The sequence below is a fragment of the Ochotona princeps genome, chromosome 17 (genome assembly GCF_030435755.1).
Source record: "Ochotona princeps isolate mOchPri1 chromosome 17, mOchPri1.hap1, whole genome shotgun sequence".
NCBI classification, from domain to species: domain Eukaryota; kingdom Metazoa; phylum Chordata; class Mammalia; order Lagomorpha; family Ochotonidae; genus Ochotona; species Ochotona princeps.
The window spans coordinates 2812345-2835807 of NC_080848.1; the positions used below are offsets into that span (position 1 = coordinate 2812345).

At 55.3% G+C, this 23463-nt stretch overlaps 2 protein-coding genes across 2 annotated transcripts; one reads left to right on the plus strand and one right to left on the minus strand.

Annotated features, from left to right (window-relative positions):
• Positions 1-219: 219 nt before the first annotated feature.
• Positions 220-21969, minus strand: MFSD11 (major facilitator superfamily domain containing 11). Its single transcript, XM_058676576.1, has 14 exons — positions 21726-21969; positions 21353-21408; positions 18536-18643; positions 17677-17756; positions 17190-17286; positions 14079-14137; positions 13171-13315; positions 9954-9994; positions 9166-9258; positions 7341-7358; positions 6268-6357; positions 1444-1618; positions 848-983; positions 220-569 (listed from the first exon to the last, which is right to left on the minus strand). Exons 1-14 carry the CDS (start codon positions 21819-21821, stop codon positions 405-407), a joined length of 1359 nt encoding a protein of 452 aa, XP_058532559.1. The 5' UTR covers positions 21822-21969; the 3' UTR covers positions 220-404.
• A 361-nt stretch (positions 21970-22330) lies between these two features.
• Positions 22331-23458, plus strand: SRSF2 (serine and arginine rich splicing factor 2; the record flags this gene model as incomplete). Its single annotated transcript, XM_058675734.1, is given in 4 exon segments — positions 22331-22357; positions 22473-22953; positions 22956-23070; positions 23260-23458. Coding segments are annotated over 4 exon segments (822 nt in total), but the record flags the coding sequence as incomplete, so codon positions are not given.
• Between the last annotated feature and the right edge of the window lie 5 nt (positions 23459-23463).

Here is a 23463-nt window from a genome sequence, read left to right on the forward strand (position 1 = left end):
ATCAGGTTCCACGGGAGCATGTGCACTTAGCCATTTATTGGAAGGTCATTCCCTGAGAGTCCCCTGGAGTGCCCGGGCTGCCCTGCAGGTCAGCAGGGCCCCCCGCCACCAGCCCTCCTGGGCTCCCACTGACAGGACAGGGAGGAGCCATATGTGCGGCCAATACCATGATTGTAGGGACGTGGAACAGCTGAACTGAAAACCAGTCTCTCAGAACAATCATTGGCAAAACAAGCATCCCTTATTCGATTTGTCTGAAATAGCAATATCTGTAAACTTGACACCACCTCTGGCAGGCTGAACAGTCTAATTCCTGGATTTTCCAGAGGAGAGGCGGCTTCCCCACCGAACACCGCGGCCAGCTGGCATGTGTGAGGACACCGTCTCTCCCGGGCAGCAGCTGCTCAGATGCTGCGGTAGTCAGAGCCGCGGGCCACGATGGCGGCAGCGTCCCACTCCACGGTGAAGAACGCGAGTGTCCCAAAGAACCCGAACGTCACCATGACCAGCAGCTGCCAGTGCAGGAGCAGGTAGTTGCTGTAGAAGAACGCCACGGCTGCGCAGATGGACTGGGGGCAAACAGAGCATGTCACAGACGCACTGGGTGGGGCTGCCTGTCCCTGGGCATCTGCTAGCCACCATCTCTGTGGTGGAAAGCAAGGTACTGAGGGCACCCCAGGAGAACTGCACATGAATGCAGAGTTCTGCTCCCTACAGGAGCAGCAGTCTGAGCTGCTGAGACCGACTCGAGACAGCGCGGGTCATGCCGCTCACAAACCCTTCTAAGGGGTGCCCACAACGCCAGAGACCACAGGGGAAGGCAAGGCACAAGGGCCCTGGCTGTTACCTGCACAAACTTGAAGATGGCGAAGGCGGGCGCGCTGTCCTCCGCGTATAGGAAGCCCAGGATGCTGAGCAGCTGGGTGTTGAAGCAGCTGTCGCCGAGACCCAGCAGGAAACTGCAGAGGATGGCCACCTCCTTGCTGTGGGACATGAGTGTGCGTAAGTGTGAGCACGAGCGGAGACTGCCAGGGCCCAGGCAATCCGCCCACGAGGCTGCAGAACTTATACGGAATTTACCAAGAAAGCATTCATGCTCACACACACCGCCCTGGCCCATGAACTCCACAGGGAGCAGACTGGGGGCCGGGTTCCCACTGGATTTGGGGATTCAGATGCAAGTGTCTGTATCTGTAACAAAGTTCAAGTTCAAGGTAATCATGGGTTGTCCTGAGACTTCCCACAGACCGTGCGCAGGGCCTGAGTGTGCTGCAGGCACTAACTGCAGCATCTCACCGCTCACTGAGCAGACACAGAAAATCCAATCACACACCCAGCCGATCTATAGGAAAGCACCTTGGCATCGCCAGCGTCCTCTGCAGCGAGGACACGCTGCTCCATGCAAATGGCCACCACGTCCCAGAAAGAGGGCGGCCCGCTCACCTGGGCTTGATGTAAGCGCTGCTGCTGGTTCCCTCGACGGGGGCGATGGGGGCGTCCGCTGGCATGTTGAGAAATATGAGGTAAAAAGCAACAAAGTGCACCAGGATGCCCAACAGCACCACTGGGTTCCGGCCAAAACGGCTGTTCTTGCTCAGCAGGCCGAAGAGGCTCCCGCCTGGAAGGTGAGACGGCAGGCGTCAGTAACAGGCCACACCTGACGGGAGCAGCGATCCAGGGCGCGAGTCCTTCCCAAGGCCACCACTCCTGCACTCAGGGACAATGATGACCAAATGCCAACTGTTACAAGAACAAGGAATCAAAAGTACTGTCCAAATTATTTTTGTCCAGATACATTCTTCTGTTGCTTCTCTATGGATTGCTCTATCCCCAGTACTATTCCCTTTAAACGACTGCTTAAGGAGGAAATGAAATAAAAAGGATGCCAACACAGTGACTGTGAGCACGCCCTCACGGTGGGAAGAGCTAAGGCAGCAGACTGCAAAGGCCCCGTGGACGCTTGGGACTGAGGCAAGCTGCAGGGCGCTGCCAAATGCTCAGCAAGGTTCACCACGCAGCGTGAGCTCACACGATTCAGGAGCAGAGGACGGCCTGGCCATCCGCACAGGACAACGTGCGCCACCCGCACAATGCCTCGAGGCCGAGCCAGGCATTTGGTGCAGCAACTGAGCCCCCACCAGTCTGCCCACGGCCCACGCTGGAGGGCCTGGCACCCTGATTCGGCCTCCTGCTGAGGGGTACCCTGGGGGGCAGCAGGTTCAGGGACTCAGCTCTCGGTGGGAGCCCTGGGCTGAGCTCCAGGTTCCTTCTGGCCATGGTCAGCTCTGACTCAAGTAAGCCAACAGAGGGAAGATCCATCTCTCTGCCTTTCAAATACAATGAAAAGTAGTAAATAATTCTTACAGTGAAGATTAACAATCAAGAAAAAAAAATCCTACCTACAAAATGGGGAAAAAACAGGACGTACACTTTACCTAAGAACACTTGTAGAAGGTAAACAACATGAAAAGACCTTCCACATCTCCACTCACCAGGGACACGCAAACCGAAACCACAATGCATTACCTGTGCACATCCACTGGAGGACCAACATGAAAGACTGTGACGGTGTGCGCTGGTGTTGTGTCACAGCACACTAAGCTGCTGCCTGCAGCACCCACATCCCCTGTGGGCAGTGGTTTGAATCCAAGATGCTCCACTTCCGATCCAGCTCCCTGCTGTACCCATGTGGGTGACTTGGGTGAAGTTGCCCGAGCCAGCCCTGACTACTGCAGCTGTTCAGGGGGTGACTCAGAGGACAGAAGATACCAGTGACAGCTCAGAAACACTCATACATGGCTAGTCCAACACTTCTGGAAAGGGGCGATATTAGCAGAAGAGACACAACAACCAAACGCAGTGTGACCAGAGTGAAACCCGCGCTGGCAGAGGGAGAAGAGCTCTAAGGGACAGTGTCTCGAGGCAGGCCATTCCATAGACGTGCAGTCCTGCAGCTGATGGCTGCGCTGTGAGCATGCGCGAGGGGACTCGCCTCACCCATGCAGAGTTCTGACACTGAGCCCCTCACCAGGGCCTAGCAGCGACGCCAGATGATACCAGGCCCCGACGCCCCAAGCTTCCCAGAACCTCTGCTTAGCTGAAGGCTCCTATGCTTCGTTGACGGCACGTCAGCCACTCGAGCAGTCACTTCAAGAAGGGAGTGGCGCCCGGGGTTCAGCAGCCATCAGATCTGAAGCGCCTCTGTCTCCTTTCTAGAAAACACCTTGATCATTGGTCTTGTGCGCAGAGCTAGTTTTTTTTTTCCCCAGAAAGCCCAGGCCCTGAGCAAACACCAGCACCTGCAGAGCCCTCAGATGACCAGACACTATGCCCAAAGAACACCATGGCCGTCCTCCACTGTCCAGGCCAGACCAACAGGAACCTCCTCAGGAGCTGATCAGGCACCCCCAACGCCACCTTTCACCCCTGGGAGCAAGCCACAGCTGCCCATTCTCCTTGCTGTTTCCACACACCTGCTTTCTTTGACCAACACAATGTCAGTGAGCAGTTTGCTGCACACTGGCTTGAGGTTGTGTAACCTACCCTTACATGGTTCAGAAATAAAATCAGGGGACTTCAAAAAGCCCTGGGGGGGCAGGCATTTGGCACAGTGGTTAACAAAACTGCCTGGGACAACATTCTCGTCTTGGACAGCATAAACTTGAGCCCCAGGTCTGCTTCTTCTGAACAAAAAACCCAAAACCCAAAAAACATTAGGGCCTGTGCTGTGGCATCATATAGCTGCCACCTGCAGTGTCGGCACCCCACATGGCACCTGTTCATGTCCTGGCTGCTCCACTTCTGACGCAGCTCCCCGCTAATGACAGTCTAAGTCCTCGGGTTGCGGATGCCACAGGGCAGAGCCGGGAGTAAACCAGTGGACGGCAGAGCTCTCCTCGCTCTGATCTTCAAATAGATAAATTGGTCTTAAAATAGCAAAATAAATACATTAAACATCCATGGGGATGACAGTTTTGTGTTTTTAAGAGATTTATTCATTTATTTGCAAGTAAGAGCTACACAGATTTTCTACCTGTAGGCTCCCCCTCCAGATGGCAGCAATGATCAGGCCTGGGCCAAGTGGAGCCAGGGGCCCGAGCCCTCACACCCTCACTGCCTCTCTCAGGCGTTAGCAGGCACTTGAACTGGTACCCATGTGGGATGCTGGTGTTGTGGGTGGCAGCTCCACCAGCTACCAGGTCTGCTGGGTGACAGCAGGTGGCTCATGGAGTTGGCTCCCTGCCACCGTGGGAAACTCAGACTGAGCTCCTGGCTCCTGGCTTCAGCCTGGCCCAAGTCCGCTTGCTGCAGGGATGTGGGGATGGAAAAATCTGCAGGTGTGTCTTTGCTTTTCAAACTCGTTAAAGTTCATGAAAAATGAAATTTGAAAACAATTTTTTGCATGGAACTTTTGAAATCATGCAGCTTTTTCATAATATGAACTTTCCATTAACTTTCTGAGGACGCCTTGTATATGAAAGAGTAAGACAAAACACTGAAAAACAAGGGAAATGTTAACAGCAAGTAAATATTGTTAAAAGATATTCAGGTGTTCCTCTGTCTTGGCAACTCCTTGTAAATTTGCTGAAAACAAACAAGGAAACCCACTCTGCAGCTGCCTGTAGTAAGAGCGGGTTTCTATCGGCAGAGCCTGCAGGCCCGTCGCAGGGAGACCCGTCCGCCTAACTTACACACTGATGACTCCCCGTTCTCGCCTGGTGCCCTCTGGACTCCCCACCCCATATCTCCACTGCCTGGGATTTCAACATCTCCTCATCTCAGACCCTGCCCCTGCTGCAGCTCTCATCTGCCTGGTTTATTCAGACTCCTCACCAATCAGGGACCAAGTTCTACTGGGCCTACGTTTTGAATACTCCCTCGGCAGTCACTTATGGAACCCTGAAATAGACACCTGGGCCTGTTTCGGGGCTGGGCCTGAAGCCCAAATCAACAACCAGTTGGCTTCCCCTAGTGCTCATCACCTGACACCACACCTAGTATGACAGCCAAGCCTCACCGGAGGCTGAGCCCCATGCTCAACACAGAATGAAGCCACCCATAAACCCCTCCCAAGGTCGGGGAGCCTCTGGGGCTGCGAACAGAGCCCCACGCGGGGAGGTGGTGCCACGGAGACAGACTCCGGCCTGTGGGACCCTGTCTAAGTTGGTCCCATGCATCTATTCACCTGCGTCCTTACCCAGGTCTGACAACTGCTCCCAAGGGAGGGCTGTGTGTGGGCTGTGCCCTCACACAGAGGGGCGTGAGGCAAGCTCTAGGGCCAATGTTCTCACCTGGCTCCCGTGTAAGCTCCCAGCAGACCAGCCTCAACAGCACAGTGGAGTCATCACGCTGAGGCTCCCCCCCACCAATAAGAAGCCAAGTTGTTCTGGAACATTCTGAGAAGCTAGGACAGAGCAGCCAGACAACACGGAGGCCGGTGTCCGCCAGCACGACACTGACTTTCCCTCTGCCTAATCCTGACAGCTTATTTTTTTTAAAGATTTCATTCTTTATTGAAAAGGCAGAGAGAATGAGATAGAGGATCTTCTGTCTGCTGGTTCACTCCCCAAGTGACCACAAAAGCCAGGGCTGTGCCGATCTGAAGCCAGGAGCCCATGTCTCCCATGTAGGTGCAGGGTCCCGAGGCTTTGGGTCGTCCTTGACTGCCTTCCCAGGTCACAGGCAGGGAGCTGGATGGGAAGTGGAGCAGTTGGGACACAAACGGGATTCCGGCAGACACAAGGTGAGGATTTAGCCACTAGGCTATCATGCTGGGCCCAATCCTGGCAGCTTAATTACTAAGAATAGCCTGAGCTAAGCTGTTATCCAAGCAACTAGCTCTGTCGTTGTGTCTCCCATCTTAAAGCCCGTCTCAGCCCTAGGTGAGGGAACGAGGCACTGCCTGATGACACGGGCTCCAGGCAGCCGAGACCTCCCGGTTCCAACTCTGTCCTCTGCTGCTATCAGAGAATGAAGGCAGCAGAAGCCAGGCCAAGGTCCCCAAGACGCTCTCTCTGGGGACTTCAGGAAGAAAAGTTGGGACACTACGCGTTTACTTCCTTATGGTTGACATCTAGGAATTACTTAACAAGTGTTCTATAATTTAGGATTTTTAGGATAGTGATAATAAAAAAGCAAAACACCTTGTCTGGGTAAAAGTAAACAAGAAAAACAAAAATTCCAGGACAAAGAGAGGAAACGTACATTTAAAGTTTTTATTTTAACTACAACAAACTGAATTCTAATGCAGATACTTTCTGAACTCACCTAAAATTTCTCCAATTCCGATGAAAATGCCAGAAAGTCCAATGAGGAAGGGAGAGGAGAGGAAAGAGGAGAGGAGAAGAGAAATTGTGACTGAGCCTTCAGGAACTGTGGGATGGCAACACTGACGACAGGTCAGGTAAGGAAATCAGACAGAGACCAATGTGGTAGGAGAAAAGCACCATGAGTGGTGGTCAGCAAAGCATCATGTCCCCCAAACCACAGAGTGAATGTCTGAAGATGGAGAAGATGATCCACTGTTCTGAAGCATCTACTGGATTTGCGACGATTGGGCACACTGGTAATCTCAACAAGAGCAGGTGGGCAGCATGCAGGGACTTAGGATCAGGCAAAATGCATTCAAGTGAATGGGAGGGCCTGGCCCGGTAGCCTAGCGGCTAAAGTCCTCACCTTGCACGTGCTGGAATCCCAAATGGGCACCAGTTCATGTCCCAGCTGTTCCACTTCCCATCCAGCTCCTGCTGTGGCCTGGGAAAGCAGTTGAGGACCCAAGCTGGACCCTGAACCCACATGGGAACCCTAGAAGAGTCCTGGCTCCTGGCTTCAGGACTGGCTCAGCTCCAGCCGTTGCAGTCACTTGGGGAGTGAAGCATAGGACGGAAGATCTTCCTCTGTCTCTCCTCCTCTATGTATATCTGCCTTTCCAATAAAAATAAATAAATATTTTAAAAAGGGGTTCCTGAAGAAACAGGAGTAAGAGAATCTAAATTGTCCAAGAAATTTCTGAAGTTCCCATGCCAACACATGAAATGGAGTTAATCCCTCAGATCTGTATGAAGCCCCAACTTCCAGAACACAAGGCTATCTGAAGGTCACTGAGCCACAAGGGCAGAGCCCTCCAGATGGGATCCCGGGATCAGCGGCTTTGTAGCAGAGAGGACACTAACTTGGGAGCCGGAAAGTAGCGTGCACAGTGACACGAGCATGACTCCCAGCCTAACTTGTCAGAGCAGCTCCAGCCAAGGTGCTGCAGGGTGGCGCGTGCTGCACCTAAGGGCACCTGAGAAAGCTGGTGGCAGCTGGTGGCAGCTGGGCGCCTGGGGCAGCAGAGGCACGGCCTGGCACACCTGCATCTTGCTCCAAGCACTGAGCCTGAGTCCCTGCTTTACTGCTGATCCTAACGCACAGCCTTGGGGGCAGCAGAGGACAGTCTGTGTTCAGGAATCCCTGTTGCCAGGGCCTGGTTCCGCCCTGCCTGTTGCAGGCATCTGAAGACTGAATTAGTACATGGGACACATCTGTTTTTTAAATTAAAAACAGACAAGCAAACAAACAAAATGCTGGGCCCGGTGCTATTGCTCAGTGGCTAAGGTCCTCACTTTGCATTTTCTGGGATCCCATGTGAGTGCCAGTTTGTGTCAAGCAGCCGCAATGGCCGGAGCTGAGTCAATCTGAAGTCAAAAGCCAGGAACCTGGATTACTTCCAGGTCTCCCACGTAGGTGCAGGGTCCCAAGGCTTTGGGCCGTCCATGACTGCTTTCCCAGGCCACAAGCAGGGAGCTGGATGGGAAGCGGGGCTGCCGGGATTAGAACCAGCTTCCATATGGGATCCCGGCGCGTGCAAGGAAAGGACTTTACCCGCTAGGTTACTGCGCCAGGCCCAGAAAATAAGTTTTGTAGCACATGCATGCAAGTACTTCCCTAACTCGGACAGACCCTGAGCTTCCAGCCTGTCACTCTGCAAGGAGAGAGGATGGCTTTATCACCACTCGTGACCCTTGAGATTCGCATTCCTAGTCCTACTGCAGAAACAACACACACTACCACTGTTGCTTGAAGGCACAATGTTTTAATTAACCCTTTTTCCTAGGAAAAGGAACTTCCTAAGACCACAGTAAAATAAGTAGGGTGCGTTACAGAGGGCCTTTGAGTTAACAGTACAAAATCATAACTCTGAGTTTCACAGATGCTCAACATCTACTTTGTTTTTTTTGCACCGTACACAGTGACATGGCACAGTGCCCTAGAAACAGGGCTCCTCTCCATGCTGAGGACTGGGCAACTCGCCACCTCTCCTCACAGCATAGGGTGTGCCCATTTCACTGTCAGTTAGCCAACATGACTGTCAGTCAGCTACAAATGCTCCAGGACTAATTCAGCTGTTTTCTGTAGTCTTGGAAGCCACAGTCCCCACGAGCCATGTGTCCTGGCTTTCCTGTTGTCAGGAAGACTCCTCCCACGGTGCGCTTGAGCTGGCTCATGCAGCTGTCCCCACAGAACGTGGGCCCGACCCAGGCCTCATTAAGGCCTGGACATTCTACCGTTACCTCTTTTTGGAGCCTTTGGCCACAAGGAGACCTCTCAGAGAAGTCACTGGTTGAGCCGAGGCCCTGTGGCCACATCAACAGTGACAGTGAGCTGGAGGGGACCCGGCTCCCCAGGCGATCCCTTCACACACCAGAGGTGTGATAGGTAGGGAGTTTCAGCTTCATGACCTTCCTGTGTTTATTTATTTTTTTTTTTTTCAGATATTTTACTTACTGACGTTACAGAAAGAGGGAGAAACAGACAGAGAGATTGAGATCTCATCTGCTGGTTCACTTCCCAAACGGCCACAATAGCCGGGCTGGGCCAGGCAGACACCAGGCGCTGAAAGCACAACCTGGGTCTCCCACGTGGGTGAAAGGACTTAGCCCCGAGCCACGTCCCACTGCGCTCCCAGGCTCAACAGGGAGCGGGACTGGAAATGGAGCAGCTGGGACTCAAACCTACACTCCTATGGGATGTGGTTTCATAGGAGGAAGCTTAAACAGCTGCACCATACCTTCTGACGACACAGCGCCAACAGGTAACACATACTCCCCGCTCCACGGGAGCCCCAAGTGACAGCCACAGAAGTTGGCGGCAACTACTGCTTTCTGGCTTGTCATCATCAGTAACAGAAAACCCAGGTGGCAGATGCATTACCTGTGTATGCAGTCGTAACACTTAAAAGCAGCATCTCCTTGGTGACACATAATTTAACAGACTTTCCTATTTAAGAGAGAAAGAGAACTTAGACTTCAACTGACTCAACAAAAAACATGAAATATTTCTTTAACCAAAACATTCCTTATCAAAAATGAGTCAACAAGTACGTTAAAGAGGCTAAAGGTTCATGTTAGATGTTTGCAATGAACGAAATCTGTTCTGTCCATAAAACTACTGATTTCAAGTATTTAAATATCCTGTATAACCTCATTTTGTTCAAAGCATTTTCCAAGTCTTTAGACAAAAACAACATCAAAGAGCAACAAGAAAACAGGAACATGTCAGTAAGAATAAGGGTTAACCGGAAGGGCCAGGACGGCTGGCCAGGCACTGATGTTCCCAAGGAAGTGCCCTGTGGCAGGCCTGGGCCTGGATCTTAACAAAAAGGAACACCTCAGCTGAGCGGCACACCTATCAGCCGTCTGTCCTTCCTTAGGCCTCAGCCTTCTCCGCTGTGGGAACTAGCATGCGCAGCCCTTGGCCAGGGAGGACTGCTGCGGGGGAGGGGAGCAGCAGCCCCCCAGCAAGCAGCTCAGAGTGCAGGCTCCGGATAGACCCCGCAGGATGACGGCCCCCCCCACCCCTCCCACTCCCTCGCCAGACAGATGTTCTTGGCAAACACTGGTGGAGCTCAGGGCGGCAGACAAAAGCCGGCGCTCCAGCCCAGCCCGGGCGTTTTAGACATGGGAAATACTTACTGAATGCATCAGCTGCCTTGGTCATGGTGGTCTGGGTGGACCTGAGAAATCAAAGAGAAGCAAACCAGACGATCTAAAAGATGTCCTATTCTGCTGCACGTATTCACCAGGTAATCCTCAGACGTGACATGGCGGGGGGCAAACCCAGCCTCCACCTGCTGACTCCAAACTACAAAAGCATTTAGGAACGCCCCACTTCCCACCACTCCACCAAGCTCTCCAGCAGGAGACTCCAGACCAGATGTGTGTGCTGGGGCCAGGACGCACCAGGACCCGCTGCTGGAGGACACAGGCATTGCCATTCCAAACTCATGGGTTTCTAGAGAAGTGATTTCATTTATCTCCTCATTCATAAAACAGGGTCTCTGCGATTATTTATGGGGATTAGATGAGATGATGTTACAAAGCCTAACAGTAAGATTATAGAGAGGAAATTTTAACAAAACTACATTTTTCCGCACAGTGCAGTAGCCTAGTGGTTAAAGTCCTCGCCTTGCATGCGCCCTGCTTGTGGCCTGAGAAAGCAACCAAGGATGGTCTTGGATCTGGAAGAAGCTCCTGGCTTTGGACTGGCTCAGCTCTGGCTGTTGCAGTCATTTGGGGAATAACCAAGCAGATGAAAGACCTTTCTGTCTCCCCTTCGCTTCGTAAATCTCTCTTTTTTTCCACACTAATGTCATCTTTTTTTCCCTGTATCTGGGGTCAGGGGAAAAACAAAGGGAAAAGCCCCATCCAGCCTCCCACCCACCCCAGATCCCCGACGTGAGGCACACTCCGAGGGTCACGCTCAAGAAGTTTTGGTAGATCAACAATTCTGAATTGCTGTCAATTTCGGTAAATCTAACTTTCACGTAAAAATAAACCTCAAAAGAAAAATTGCATTTCTTGTCCTACTAGCCTAATCTACTTGTCTTAATTCTTTAAACTGCATTGCTCACCTTGCCCTGAGAAGGAAGCTAATGTAAGAATTAAGAATGTAAAAATTTACTTGTATTCAAAAGACATCTTAAGGCCTGGAGCAGTAGTCTAGTGGATAAAGTCTTCGCCATGCATGTCTGGGATCCCATACGGGAGCCGGTTCTAATCCCGGCCTCTCCACTTCCCATCCAGCTCCCTGCTTGTGGCCTGGGAAAGCTGTTGAGGACGGCCCAATGCATTGGGACCCTGCACCCGCGTGGGAGACCCAGAAGAAACTCCTGGCTCCTGGCTTCGGATTGGCACAGCACCAGCCGTTGTGGTCACTTGGGGAGTGAATCATCGAACAGATCTCCTCTGTCTCTCCTCCTCTCTGTATATCTGACTTTCTAATAAAAATAAATAAATCTTAAAAACAAAACAAAACAAAAAACCATCAGGAAAGCTTTTCCTTGGAAGCAAATCCCGTGCAGACCTCCCTAGCCAGGGACACCCTCCCTTGAGCGCTGATGGGATCCAAGGGAGAAGGATTTCAGTATTTCACACTCCAGGCCTCCAATCAGTAGGAACTGATTCACGCCACTAAAACACCAACAACTTCACAGCAGATCGCTGCCAATTTAACTCAGGAGGTTCTTCAAGGAAGGGATTTTTAGTGCTGGAATTCTAAAGCAAAGCAACACCCCGGTCCTCCAGGTTCAGGTGGCCAAGGTCTGGCATCAGTGCTGCCCCCACCCTCATCCTTCAGGGTGACACCAAGGGCGGCAGCCAACTACACCCATCCCAATCGTACTGCTGTGCCCTGTCTGGGCTTGGCTGTGATGGTGGACTCAGCACGGGAGCTAAATCACAATAAAACTGTCAGGAAATTCTCGTTTCTTTTCTCTTTGTCTCCCACAGGAAAGCAAACTCAGGACTTCAAAGCTAACAGTGTGTGTTGCCCAGTGCAGGATCCTGAGACCCCAGACACTCAGGTCCGGGGGCTGGGGGACACAGGCGGCTGGAACGGGCCAAGGTCAATAAATGGCTGCCCAGCTGCCCGTCTTCAGAGACGCAGATCAAAACCTCAGGACACAGGCCTGATGCTGTGCCACCTTCAAATGACTGTGGGCATCTCCAGATGATTTTCACAGAGCCTGTCAGAGGGATGCTTTCAAATCCCATCTTAATGCAGGCTACACACTAAGCACGCCTGCTGCCCCACCTAAACGACCTCGGAGACTCCACCTCCACACACCGGTGGAGGTGGGCTTGAGCCAGCCAGTGGCACTGAGGCTCCCGCATGCCAGCTGCTGGGCCCTGCCACCCACTGGACACATCAGGCAGGAAGTGAGGACTCGGGGAGAGCAGAGCCCAGTAACAGCACGGAGGAACACCTGCCAGTTTCACCTAGGTCACCCTCCCTCATCAGCTTACAGATGCTGCTAGCCTCCCCACCCCCAGCAAGGCAGGCTCCCAGGAGAATCCTGTCCACCCAGCACTTCACAGGTGAGCAGGCCTGAGAGCCCTAGGAGATGAAACCTCCACAGCCTGTCCCTGCCCCCAGTCCCAGGGGAAGCTCCTCTGCCCAGATCCAGTGGCTAACCCAGTCTGACAGCACAGAGCAGAAAACTCGGGAGGCATTTCATCCAATTCACACTAAGCAAAGGCCTCATCCTGGAGGGGGTGGGACACATAGGACCTCATTTCTGACGCCCCCATTTGGGAAGAGACTGTGAGCTCTCAGCTCTTCCCTGAGCTGACTGGTTGCAGGTGACTTCTCTCCACTGAACCTCACCGGCTTTGCCCAGTCTGGGTGCCTGGGTACTCGCTCAGGTTCTGTTTGGAGACATGCCTGTCCATGCTGACAGACACCCTACCCCGTTACCTTGCCACCTTCCTGACCACGCTCCTCAGTCTTAAGTCTGAATTCCTTCCTGTGTGAAAACAAGAACCTACCCCACTCAGCACTGTGCACAGTGCCACAGGAATCAGAAGCTTCAGGGCTGGGTCACAGACCCAGGAACGCAGGGCAAAGACCACTTCCTATCTCACTCTGGAAGGCCACATCGTCACACAGCACACGGGACTGCTGGCAGAGCTGCAGCAGGACACGAGGCCCAGGGACCTGAGGAGACCGCGGCTGCCGGTCAGGTGCAAGTCCCCCGCCGGCCCGGGTGTGCCTCCCTGCCTCCCACTGTTCCTCCTCCTTCCGTCTCCATCTTCCTGTAAGGTTTCTTAGAGCACGCTGCAGCAACAGTGGGGAGAAGGCTAACCAGGTTCAGACTGGTTCGGCTGGGGTCACTTCCCGCCCATTGCTTACGCATTGGTTTCCAGGTCCTGGTCGTCGGAAGACTCCTCCTCTCCCAGGACGTTCTCCACATCTGGCTTCCGAATGAGAAAGAAGAGCACAGCCCCGATGAGGCTGATCACCGTGAGGGCGATGAACACTGTTCTCCGGTCACTCTCTACAGCAGGAGAAGAAAGGAGAAAGCAGAGAGCATGGACCAGATGGTTCCAGAACCAGCACCGTGTGTGTGGGCTAGCTGAGGAGCGTCCGAACCCTTCCTCCTGACTCTTCACTCTTAATGGGTCAGGAAACACAGCAGGGAGAAGCCAACAGGCCCAGACACAGACAGCACCGGGACCTAGGTAACAGGTGGCCAGACAACACCCCTAGACACTGCAGTTGTCTCCCACAACCGCCTGGCACCCTCCTACACGGCCTGACCTCTTAGACCTTGAGACAGAACTTGGAGCACAGTGACAAACCATAATCCTAGTTTAAGAACATCATCTGGGCCCGGTACTGTGACCTAGCAGCTGAAGTCCTCGCCTTGAACGCACTGGGATCCCATATGGGCGCCGGTTCTAATCCTGGCAGCTCCACTTCCCATCCAGCTCCCTGCTTGCGGCCTGGGAAAGCAGTTGAGGACGGCCCGAGTATTTGGGGCCCTGTCACCCACGTGGGAGATGCGGTAGAGGCTCTGGCTTCCAGCTTTGGCCTGCCCCACTCTCTGCAGCTGTAGCCAAGTGGGGAGTAGACCAGCAATTGGAAGGTCACTCTCTCTGTATACTCAATTCTGCCTTTCAAATAAATGATCTTCAAGGAAGAAAGTTGGAGTCTGAGAGCTGCTTTCCAATGTTTGAGAACAGCAAGTCTGGGCCCTTCTGTGGAACTGCTCCTGTGCTCTGGATACACCTGAATACAGCCGAGGGAAGGGAACCAACCTGAAATGTGAGTTTTCCCTTGCCAAGCAAAATATATGTAGAGATTTCCAAAGAACAAGCTGCAGGAGAAAGAGAAGAAAGGAGGTTGGCACATTTCGGTACATTCTTTCCATGTGCATTGTTTCTTTAAGCAATTATGTCTACAACATTTTTTTTTTTTTTTACAGGCAAACAGAATGACCCCCCTTGGGCAGCAGGGATCCAAGAGCTCCAGCCAGCACCTGCTGCTTTGCAAGGTGCACACAGTGGAGCAGCAAGCCAAACCCGGAAAAGCCAGCCTGGAGCTCAGGTACTCGGAGAAGGGCTGTGGGGCTCCTCGTGGCACCTGAACCACGGGAAGGGCTGTGGGGCTCCTCGTGGCGCCTGAACCACGGGAAGGGCTGTGGGGCGCCTCCTGGCGCCTGAACCACGGGAAGGGCTGTGGGGCGCCTCCTGGCGCCTGAACCACGGGAAGGGCTGTGGGGCTCCTCGTGGCGCCTGAACCACGGGAAGGGCTGTGGGGCGCCTCCTGGCGCCTGAACCACGGGAAGGGCTGTGGGGCGCCTCCAGGCGCCTGAACCACGGGAAGGGCTGTGGGGCTCCTCGTGGCGCCTGAACCACGGGAAGGGCTGTGGGGCTCCTCGTGGCGCCTGAACCACGGGAAGGGCTGTGGGGCGCCTCCTGGCGCCTGAACCACGGGAAGGGCTGTGGGGCTCCTCCTGGCGCCTGAACCACGGGAAGGGCTGTGGGGCGCCTCCTGGCGCCTGAACCACGGGAAGGGCTGTGGGGCTCCTCGTGGCGCCTGAACCACGGGAAGGGCTGTGGGGCGCCTCCTGGCGCCTGAACCACGGGAAGGGCTGTGGGGCTCCTCGTGGCGCCTGAACCACGGGAAGGGCTGTGGGGCGCCTCCTGGCGCCTGAACCACGGGAAGGGCTGTGGGGCGCCTCCAGGCGCCTGAACCACGGGAAGGGCTGTGGGGCTCCTCGTGGCGCCTGAACCACGGGAAGGGCTGTGGGGCTCCTCGTGGCGCCTGAACCACGGGAAGGGCTGTGGGGCGCCTCCTGGCGCCTGAACCACGGGAAGGGCTGTGGGGCTCCTCCTGGCGCCTGAACCACGGGAAGGGCTGTGGGGCTCCTCCTGGCGCCTGAACCACGGGAAGGGCTGTGGGGCGCCTCCTGGCGCCTGAACCACGGGAAGGGCTGTGGGGCGCCTCCTGGCACCTGAACCATGGGAAGGGCTGTGGGAAGGGCTGTGGGGCGCCTCCTGGCACCTGAACCACGGGAAGGGCTGTGGGGCTCCTCGTGGCGCCTGAACCACGGGAAGGGCTGTGGGGCTCCTCGTGGCGCCTGAACCACGGGAAGGGCTGTGGGGCACCTCCTGGCACCTGAACCGCGGGGCCGAGCAGCTATTTTCTTTCAATCACATAATCTCTCAATGGAAGCAAATAAGGAAGAACACACAGATTACAAAATCACCCAGGTGCCATCTTGCCTGGTCACAGGCATCTGTTCCAAGAGGTCACGCCTGGGAACAGGAATTCAGGAGAGGTACACCCTGGGGACCAATGCTAAGACTTCCCGACACAAAGTCCACAGTCGTCCCTCTCCCACAGGCAGCGCCATCCCGGAAGGACCCACCAGTCCCAGCTCATTCAAAAGCACCAGTTGTACCTCTTTTCTGAAAGACGAAGCTGAGTCAAATGAACTTCAAGACCTTTCTCATGGGATAGACCTGACTCACTGGGAAGCACATGGTGTTCTAGAACTCTGACTTCTTTCTTGGGGACGAGCTTACACTACGTTTAAAGTCCTGAAATGTAAAGAATTTGTGGGATTTAGCCTAGTGGCTAAATCCTTCCTTGTATGCACCAGGATCCCATACGGGCCCTGGTTCATGTCCTGGCTGCTCCACTTCCCATCCAGCTCCCTGCTTGTGGCCTGGGAAAGCAGTCGAGGACGGCCCAAAGCCTTGGGACCCTGCACCCACATGGGAGACCTGGAGGAAGCTCCTGGCTTCAGATCGGCTCAGCTCCAGCCGTTGTGGTCACTTGGGGAGTGAATTAATGGATGGAAGATTTTCCTCTCTGTTTCTCCTCCTCTGTAAATCTGCCTTTCCAATAAAAATAAATAAATCTTTAAAAAAATTCACAAGAGGAAAATCTATTTCATCGTCATGTCCACAGACAGCACTGAGCAAACGTACCACGGGAAGGAGCTATGCACTGCCAGTCCTCCCTCATGGGTCACAGAGTCTTCAGTCCCACAATCACCAGTCATCACACACTCAAACACACAAACTCATAAAATCAAACATTACAACTGTTAGGCTTTGTAAAGGTCAAATTTTAGTAACATCTGCGAGAACAGATTTCTAAAATCCAGAAATCATAAGCACGCCACCTCTGGCTGATTTTTCCTAAGACCACGTGCCACATTGCATGTGCTGTACTGGTTCAGTTAGGCTCACTGCTAGATTCAGTCAGCAGCTCCCAGGTCCAGCTCAGTGGGAAGGGTACAGCCCCTGAGAGCAAGATCACAAAGCCGTAAGCAGGAACCATTAGGGGCCAGCTTGGATTAAGCTGCCACTAACCATACTTCATCCCACATCAAACTGCCAGTTCAAAGCGCTGGGAAAGCAGTGGAAAATGGCCCGAGTATTGGGGCCCCTGCCACCCGCGCAGGAGACCTGGATGGAGCTCCCGGCTCCAGCGTGGCACAGACCTGGGTGTTGTGGCCAGTTGGGCAATTAGTCAGAGAACGGGAGACCTCTCTCCATTGCAGTCTTTCAGATAAAGAAATAAATATCGCTTCCATAAATTGGAGAAGTTACTTAACACAAAGCATAGCCATTCCCCTCCTGAGAAACTAAGAACAGAATCCAACAGCCCCTGAGAGGCCGCAGAAGCTGACCACACGGAGGACAGCACGTATGTTCCAGTCACAGGTCTCCATGACGTCAGTCTACACATGCCCAGTCATCCTCCCAGATGTCCAGGCTGCCTCACAGTCAGTTATGAGCCAAGTCGTGTAACACTGAACATCCACGTTTTCTAAAAGACAAACACCTAAGAAACAGTGTCCCCCCACCCCCATACATACAAAGGAAAAACCCAAGCTTCCATTCGGTCATTACCTGGACTGCAAGAGTGCCCAGAAAATCCCGCTGTTCCTCCCAATAGTGTGCTCGTCCGAGTTGATTGTCAGGCAGTTTCCTTGTGCTGTCCAGAGGACTACAATCCAAACCAAAAATGTGTCAAGGGAGTGAACCTCCTCAGCACTGCCCACGACCCCAACCCAGAAGCCCACCACACTTGTCCACGACCCTAATCCAGAAGCCCACCACACTTACCCACAACCCTAACCCAGACGACCACCACACTCACCATGACCCTAACCCAGATGATCACCACACTCACCCACGACCCCAACCCAGAAGCCCACCACACTCACCTACGACCCCAACCCAGAAGCCCACCACACTCACCCATGACCCTAATCCAGATGACCACCACACTCACCCACGACCCTGACCCAGAAACCCATCACACTCGCCCACAACCCCAACCCGGAAGCCCACCACACTCACCCACAACCCCAACCCGGAAGCCCACCACACTCACCCGCAGCTGCGACTCCCAGGAACACGGAGGCAGTATAGAAGGACCACGTGAAAGGCTGGATAAAAACGGCAATGTACATGCTAAAATGTAACAGGCCAACGCATTACCGTCACACAATACCCGAGCCAGGCGCCACACGTGCCTTCTAGGCACTGCTTCTGGGGCCCTCTACCTTTATTCAACCTGTGAGGCATCTCTTCAGATTCGAAAAGAAAGGGACAAACATGACCCATTCTTTTCCTTTACTCCTCTCTGAAACGCAAGATGGCAATGACTCACACTGGTTTGTAACAGCGTTGTGGATATCTTAGCACACAAAGGAGGCCCCAGCCCTGGAGATTACAGAAGTGCCTGGTTATTTCACTAGAACTCCTGTCAGTTTATTGGATGTAAAGCGACACAACTTCATGTCACCATGAGGCCACTGCTGCAGTATAACAGGTAACACCACAACCACCTGCGGCACTGGCATCTCATAGCAGCACTGGTTCGGCTCCTGGCTGCTCCATTTCCAATCCAGCTCCCTGCCCACGTGCCTGGGAAACCAGCAAAGACAGTCCAAGCGCTTGGGCCCTGCACCCATGTGGAAGTTCCAGATGAAGCTCCTGGCCCAGCCCTGGCCACTGTGGCCATCTGGGGAGTGAACCTGGGGATGGACGATCTCTCTGTAACACTGCCTTTCTGATCAAATAAATAAATCTTGAAGGAAAAGAAGGTCACACATACACAACCAGCAGCAAGCAGAGGGCAACTGCCCGAGTCCCACCTGTATCCCATTCCAGCTCTTGCTGGACGCCTACTGTGGGCGTGGGAGATGTGGAAGTGTCCCAGGGAAGGCAGAGAGGAGAGCCGCGCTCACCTGTAGAATAACCCGCTGGCAAACATGGAGAGCTGAGGTCCGACGACGGCAACCACAGACGGCGTGATCAGGTTGGAAGCAGAGAACACCCCATAAATGATGGCCATGCTGTCCAGAGCACCCAGGAGAGAAACACAAGCTGTCATGTCTCAAAAGCTCTGGAAACCCAGGTGTCCAGATTTCACAAAAGGCACTCCTCTGCCTGATGCGTGATCTCACCAGTAAACTGAATCCAGCATTAAAGTTCTCACTTGTACAAAACACTGCACTCCCACCCAACGTCTCCTGGCATCAGTTTACCTACAAAAATGTTTAATTACTGGCAAATTATGACAACTGTGACTCTGCAACAAGTACGGTGCCAAGTACTTCAGCCACAATTTCTCTTCCAATCCTAACAGTTCAAGGAATGGAGTGTTGCTATTGGTCTCATGTTAAAGAAGTGAAATGTCTGGAGGTGAGCGCCCTGCCGGAAGCACAGCTGGTGGCTGTGACTGGCGAGCCAGCACTCCGTCCCCGGCAACCAAGTCCAGGCACCTCGGTCCACCTGACAGTGCTACCAGCTTAGCTTACAACTTCTGCTTACTATGGGACCTTTCTCCTCTGTAAATCACAAGCCTGAAGGTAAAACCTGTTAAACAGGAATTTACTATCCTCAACTAGTCTCACTTGAGCATCACGCCAGTGACACGGCGCTAGGACAAACTGGTGCTCTGGTGTGCACGGTGTGGCTGAAATCCGCTCCCGGATGCCGAGCCCTTCACTAGCCGACCATCCCGAACTGCACTTGCCTCTCGACCTTGATGAATCTCTCAAACATGAAGCGTGTGTTCTACCTGCTCTTTACAGTATGAAGACTACCACAGAAACTACCACAGAAACTGGCACTGAAGCCGCTGCCTGCGACGCCAGCATCCCGTGTGCTTGCTAGTTTGAATCTTGGCTACTCTGCCTCCCGTCCAGCCCCCTCGTGTCCCTGGGAAATCCGTGGGCCCTGCACCAACCAGGAGACCCAGCAGAAGTGCCACACCCCTGGCGTGGGCCTGGGCCAGCGCTGGCTGTTGCAGCAAGTTGGGAAGTGCACCACAGATGGGAGAATTCTCAGTTCTCTCCCCCTCTCTCTGTATTACTGAGTTTCAAGCAAATAAATAATTTTTTAAAGTTGTGGTACTATCACCAACCATTGACAACAAAAAAAGCAGACATGAATACCTCTTCATTCTCAAGTATTCATACACAAGGCGCAAGATGGGTAAAAAAACAAAAGAACAATTGAACAAAAGCTGCAGGGCCCGGTGCAACGGACGGAGGGTGCAGCAGATGGAAGCTCTGTATCTTCTCTCTGTAAAGCTGCCTTTCCAATAGTCATAAATAAGTCCTCCTTAAAAAAAAAGAAAAAGAAAAGAAAAAAGCGGGGCGGGGGGGGGGGGTGTGATTTCCCCGCCCTGGTGCGGTGGCCTAATGGCTGAGGCCCTCATCTTGCACTTCCCGGGGTCCCATACGGGTGCCGGTTCTCGTCCTGGCCTTCCCACTTCCCATCCAGCTCTCTGCCTGTGGCCTGCAGGGAGGTGGGGGGACAACTGAAGATGGCCCAAAGTCTTAGGACCCTGCACCCACGTGGAGACCCGGAAGAAGCTCCTGGCTTCTTCGGATCGGCTCGGTTCCAGCCGTTGTGGTCACTTGGGGAGTGAGTCAGCAGATGGAAGATCTTCCTATCCTGTACCTGACTTTCCAGTAAAAATAAACAAACCTTAAAAAAAAGAGAGAGAGAGAAAGAGCAAAGCCGTAGCGAGCAGCGGTAGCATTGTGTCCCAACAGGTTAAAGCGTGGGACTGCCAGCCGGAGCCCCAGGTTAAAGCGTGGGACCACCAGCCGGAGCCCCGGGTGCCCCACTTGTTGACCCAGCTCCTTGCCCACAGGCCTGGGACGTGAAGGAGACGCCTGGGCTGCTGGCACCTGCGCAGGAGGACCGGCGGGCGGTCCAGGTGCCTGGTTCTGGCCCAGCACTGGCTGTTGAACCATTTGGGGATGGATTGTCCCCCATCCTCTGAAATCCTTTTTTTTTTTTAAAAGATTATTTTTATTGGAAAGTCAGATTCACAGAGAGACAGAGAAAGAGCTTCCAAACTGCTGGTTCACTCCCTAAATGGCTGCAAAAGCTGGAACTGAGCTGCAGCTGAGGCGATCTGAAGCCAGGAGCCAAGAGCTCCTTCCCGGTCTCCCACGTGGGTGCAGGGTCCCAAGGCTTTGGACCGTCCTTGACTGCTTTCCCAGGCCACAAGCAGGGAGCTGGATGGGAAGTGGAGCTGCTGGGATTAGAACCAGCACCCAAATGGGATACTGTTGCTTGCAGGTGGAGGATTAACCTGTTGAACCACAAAACTCTGCTTAGGAAATAAAGGTTTTTAAACAGCTGCACAGCAGGGAATGCCACAATCCAACACCCAGCTACTGGGAAATAAGGGAATCTGTGGCTGCAACTCAGCAGCGGTACAAACTCCCTCTAACAGTTTCGGGCAGACAGAGTCGGGAATACACAAGCAGTTAATCAGAAAGGATCCCCGCGCTGGTGTTTCTGTGCAGTGTCAGCTTGGGGCACTAGGAGCTGGGGCCCACCCGGGGCTCCTCCCTTGGGGAGCCCCACCCCACCCCCTCTGCTGGCTCATCTAGACGGGGACTCGGAAAAGAGCCACCACCCCAGCTCCATCACGAGGTCTCCGTGCTGCCAGTTCCGCCACTGCACTGGAACCCCCCCCACCATAAAAATAAATCAGCAAATACAAATTCAAGAAATACACCAAGGCAAGCGCCGCGTACCTGGTGTAGCCGCTGCCGTGGAAGTCCGTGCTGTTTAAACTCCGGATGACAGTTTGCTGTACGGAACATGAAACCCATCAACGCCCACGCGTGGCCAGCAGCACCCGCGACCCCTTTGCGACAAAAGCCGCTAGGCTTCACGCTGGACGCCTGGGGTGACCCCGCAACCCCCAGTCCGACCACGCACGGCAGAGCCGGGCTTAACCCGGGCAAGCGCCACATGCCAACCCCGAAGGGGACCAGGAGAAGCCCACGGGAAGGCGGCAGGACAGCAGGGACAAGCTGGGGCAAGCGGGGCGTCCCTCCATCCACGCCGCTCGCCACCGCTGTGGGGGCATGCATGCGACAGGCACCTCCGCGGGCTGCGACTCACCGCCACATTCCCACAAGTCTGAAAGGCGGTGAACATAAACATAAAGGCCACTCCTAAAATAACGATGTTGAAAAGCTTTTTCGATTCCGGGGACATCTCGGCCTCGGCTCCGGCGGACGTCCACCGACAGCCCTGAGGGACCAGGGAGACCGGCCGCTTCCCCTGCTCGGCTCGCGACTCCGCCGCCGCGATCAGGACATCCCTCGGGACGAGGTTCCAGCAGGGTCAGCGTTCAGAGCGCGGCTGCTCGTGGGGCGGGCTGTCCAGCGGGCTGAGGGCGGGCTGACCGCAGGCGCTGGGCCCGCGTCACCTGACCGCAGCTCCCGCCGCGGGGACGCCTGGGAATTGTAGTCACCGCCGGGGAGGCCTCCAGAGCGCAGGCGCACGCAGAGCGCTGCCGCTCCCTGAGGCGAGGCAGGGCGCACTGAGGCGAGGCGGGGCGGCGTGAGACGGGGAAACTGAGAAGACCGAGAGCACAGCGAGGCGCCCCTGACGGAACAACCCGGGCTGAGGGCCGCGCCAGAGAGCCGCGTAGACCCCCGGCACGGGCGTGAGGGGACGGCGAGCCCGGCCCGCCAGCGCCGCCTTTTCAGCCTCGCCGCCGGATGCGCCGCTTCGCGGGCTTTCCAACCGCCCGCTACTTCCGCTCCCCCTCCCTCCCGCAGTGACTCCGCGCTTTTCCGCCCGCCCGCGGGGCTCCGCGCAGGCGCACTGCGCAGGGGCGGGGCGCGCGGCCCGCGACGTTAGGGGACGGGGCGGGGCGAGCCAATCATAGGGATTCATTTCCGGGTGGCGCGGGCGCCATTTTGTGAGGCGGACTATAAACGGGCGCGGAGGCCGGCCGGCGGCCCGATTACTGCTGAGGCGCTCGTGGCCGGCCGCCCTCGTTCGGTCCTCTCTCCTCGGCCCCTCCGCCCGGCCTCGGCCGGCTTCCTGACGCGGGGGGCGGCTCTCCGGCGCTTTGGCCTCGGGCCGCCTCGCAGCCATGAGCTACGGCGGCCGCCTCCCGATGTGGAGGGCATGACCTCCCTCAAGGTGGACAACCTGACCTACCGCACGTCGCCCGACACGCTGCGGCGCGTCTTCGAGAAGTACGGCCGCGTGGGCGACGTGTACATCCCGCGGGACCGCTACACCAAGGAGTCCCGCGGCTTCGCCTTCGTGCGCTTCCACGACAAGCGCGACGCCGAGGACGCCATGGACGCCATGGACGGCGCCGTGCTGGACGGCGCGAGCTGCGCGTGCAGATGGCGCGCTACGGCCGGCCGCCCGACTCGCACCACAGCCGCCGGGGCCCGCCGCCGCGCCGCTACGGGGGAGGGGGCTACGGCCGGCGCAGCCGCAGGTGAGGGGCATGGCGGGGCATGGCGGGCGGCGGGGCATGGCGGGGCATGGCGGGCGGCGGGGGCATGGCGGGCATGGCGGGCGGCGGGGCATGGCGGGGCATGGCGGGCGGCCGGGGTGCGGGGCATGCGGCGGGCGGGCACACGGGCTCGGCCGCTCCCTCACGCCCCGGCCCCTCCCCGCCCCGCAGCCCCCGGCGCCGCCGCCGCTCCCGCTCCCGCTCCCGGAGCCGCTCCCGCTCCCGCAGCCGCTCCCGCTACAGCCGCTCCAAGTCTCGCTCCCGCACGCGCTCGCGCTCCCGCTCCACGTCCAAGTCCCGGTCGGCGCGGCGCTCCAAGTCCAAGTCGTCGTCGGTGTCGCGCTCGAGGTCCAGGTCCCGGTCCAGGTCGAGGTC

Coding starts and splice junctions, on each gene's coding strand:
- MFSD11 (XM_058676576.1), bottom strand. CDS start 21,821: ATGTCCCCGGAATCGAAAAAGCTTTTCAACATCGTTATTTTAGGAGTG. Junction 9,259..9,953: donor CAAGGCAGCTGATGCATTCA/GTAAGTATTTCC, acceptor TCTCTTAAATAG/GAAAGTCTGTTAAATTATGT. Junction 984..1,443: donor AGCGCTTACATCAAGCCCAG/GTGAGCGGGCCG, acceptor CATGTCCCACAG/CAAGGAGGTGGCCATCCTCT.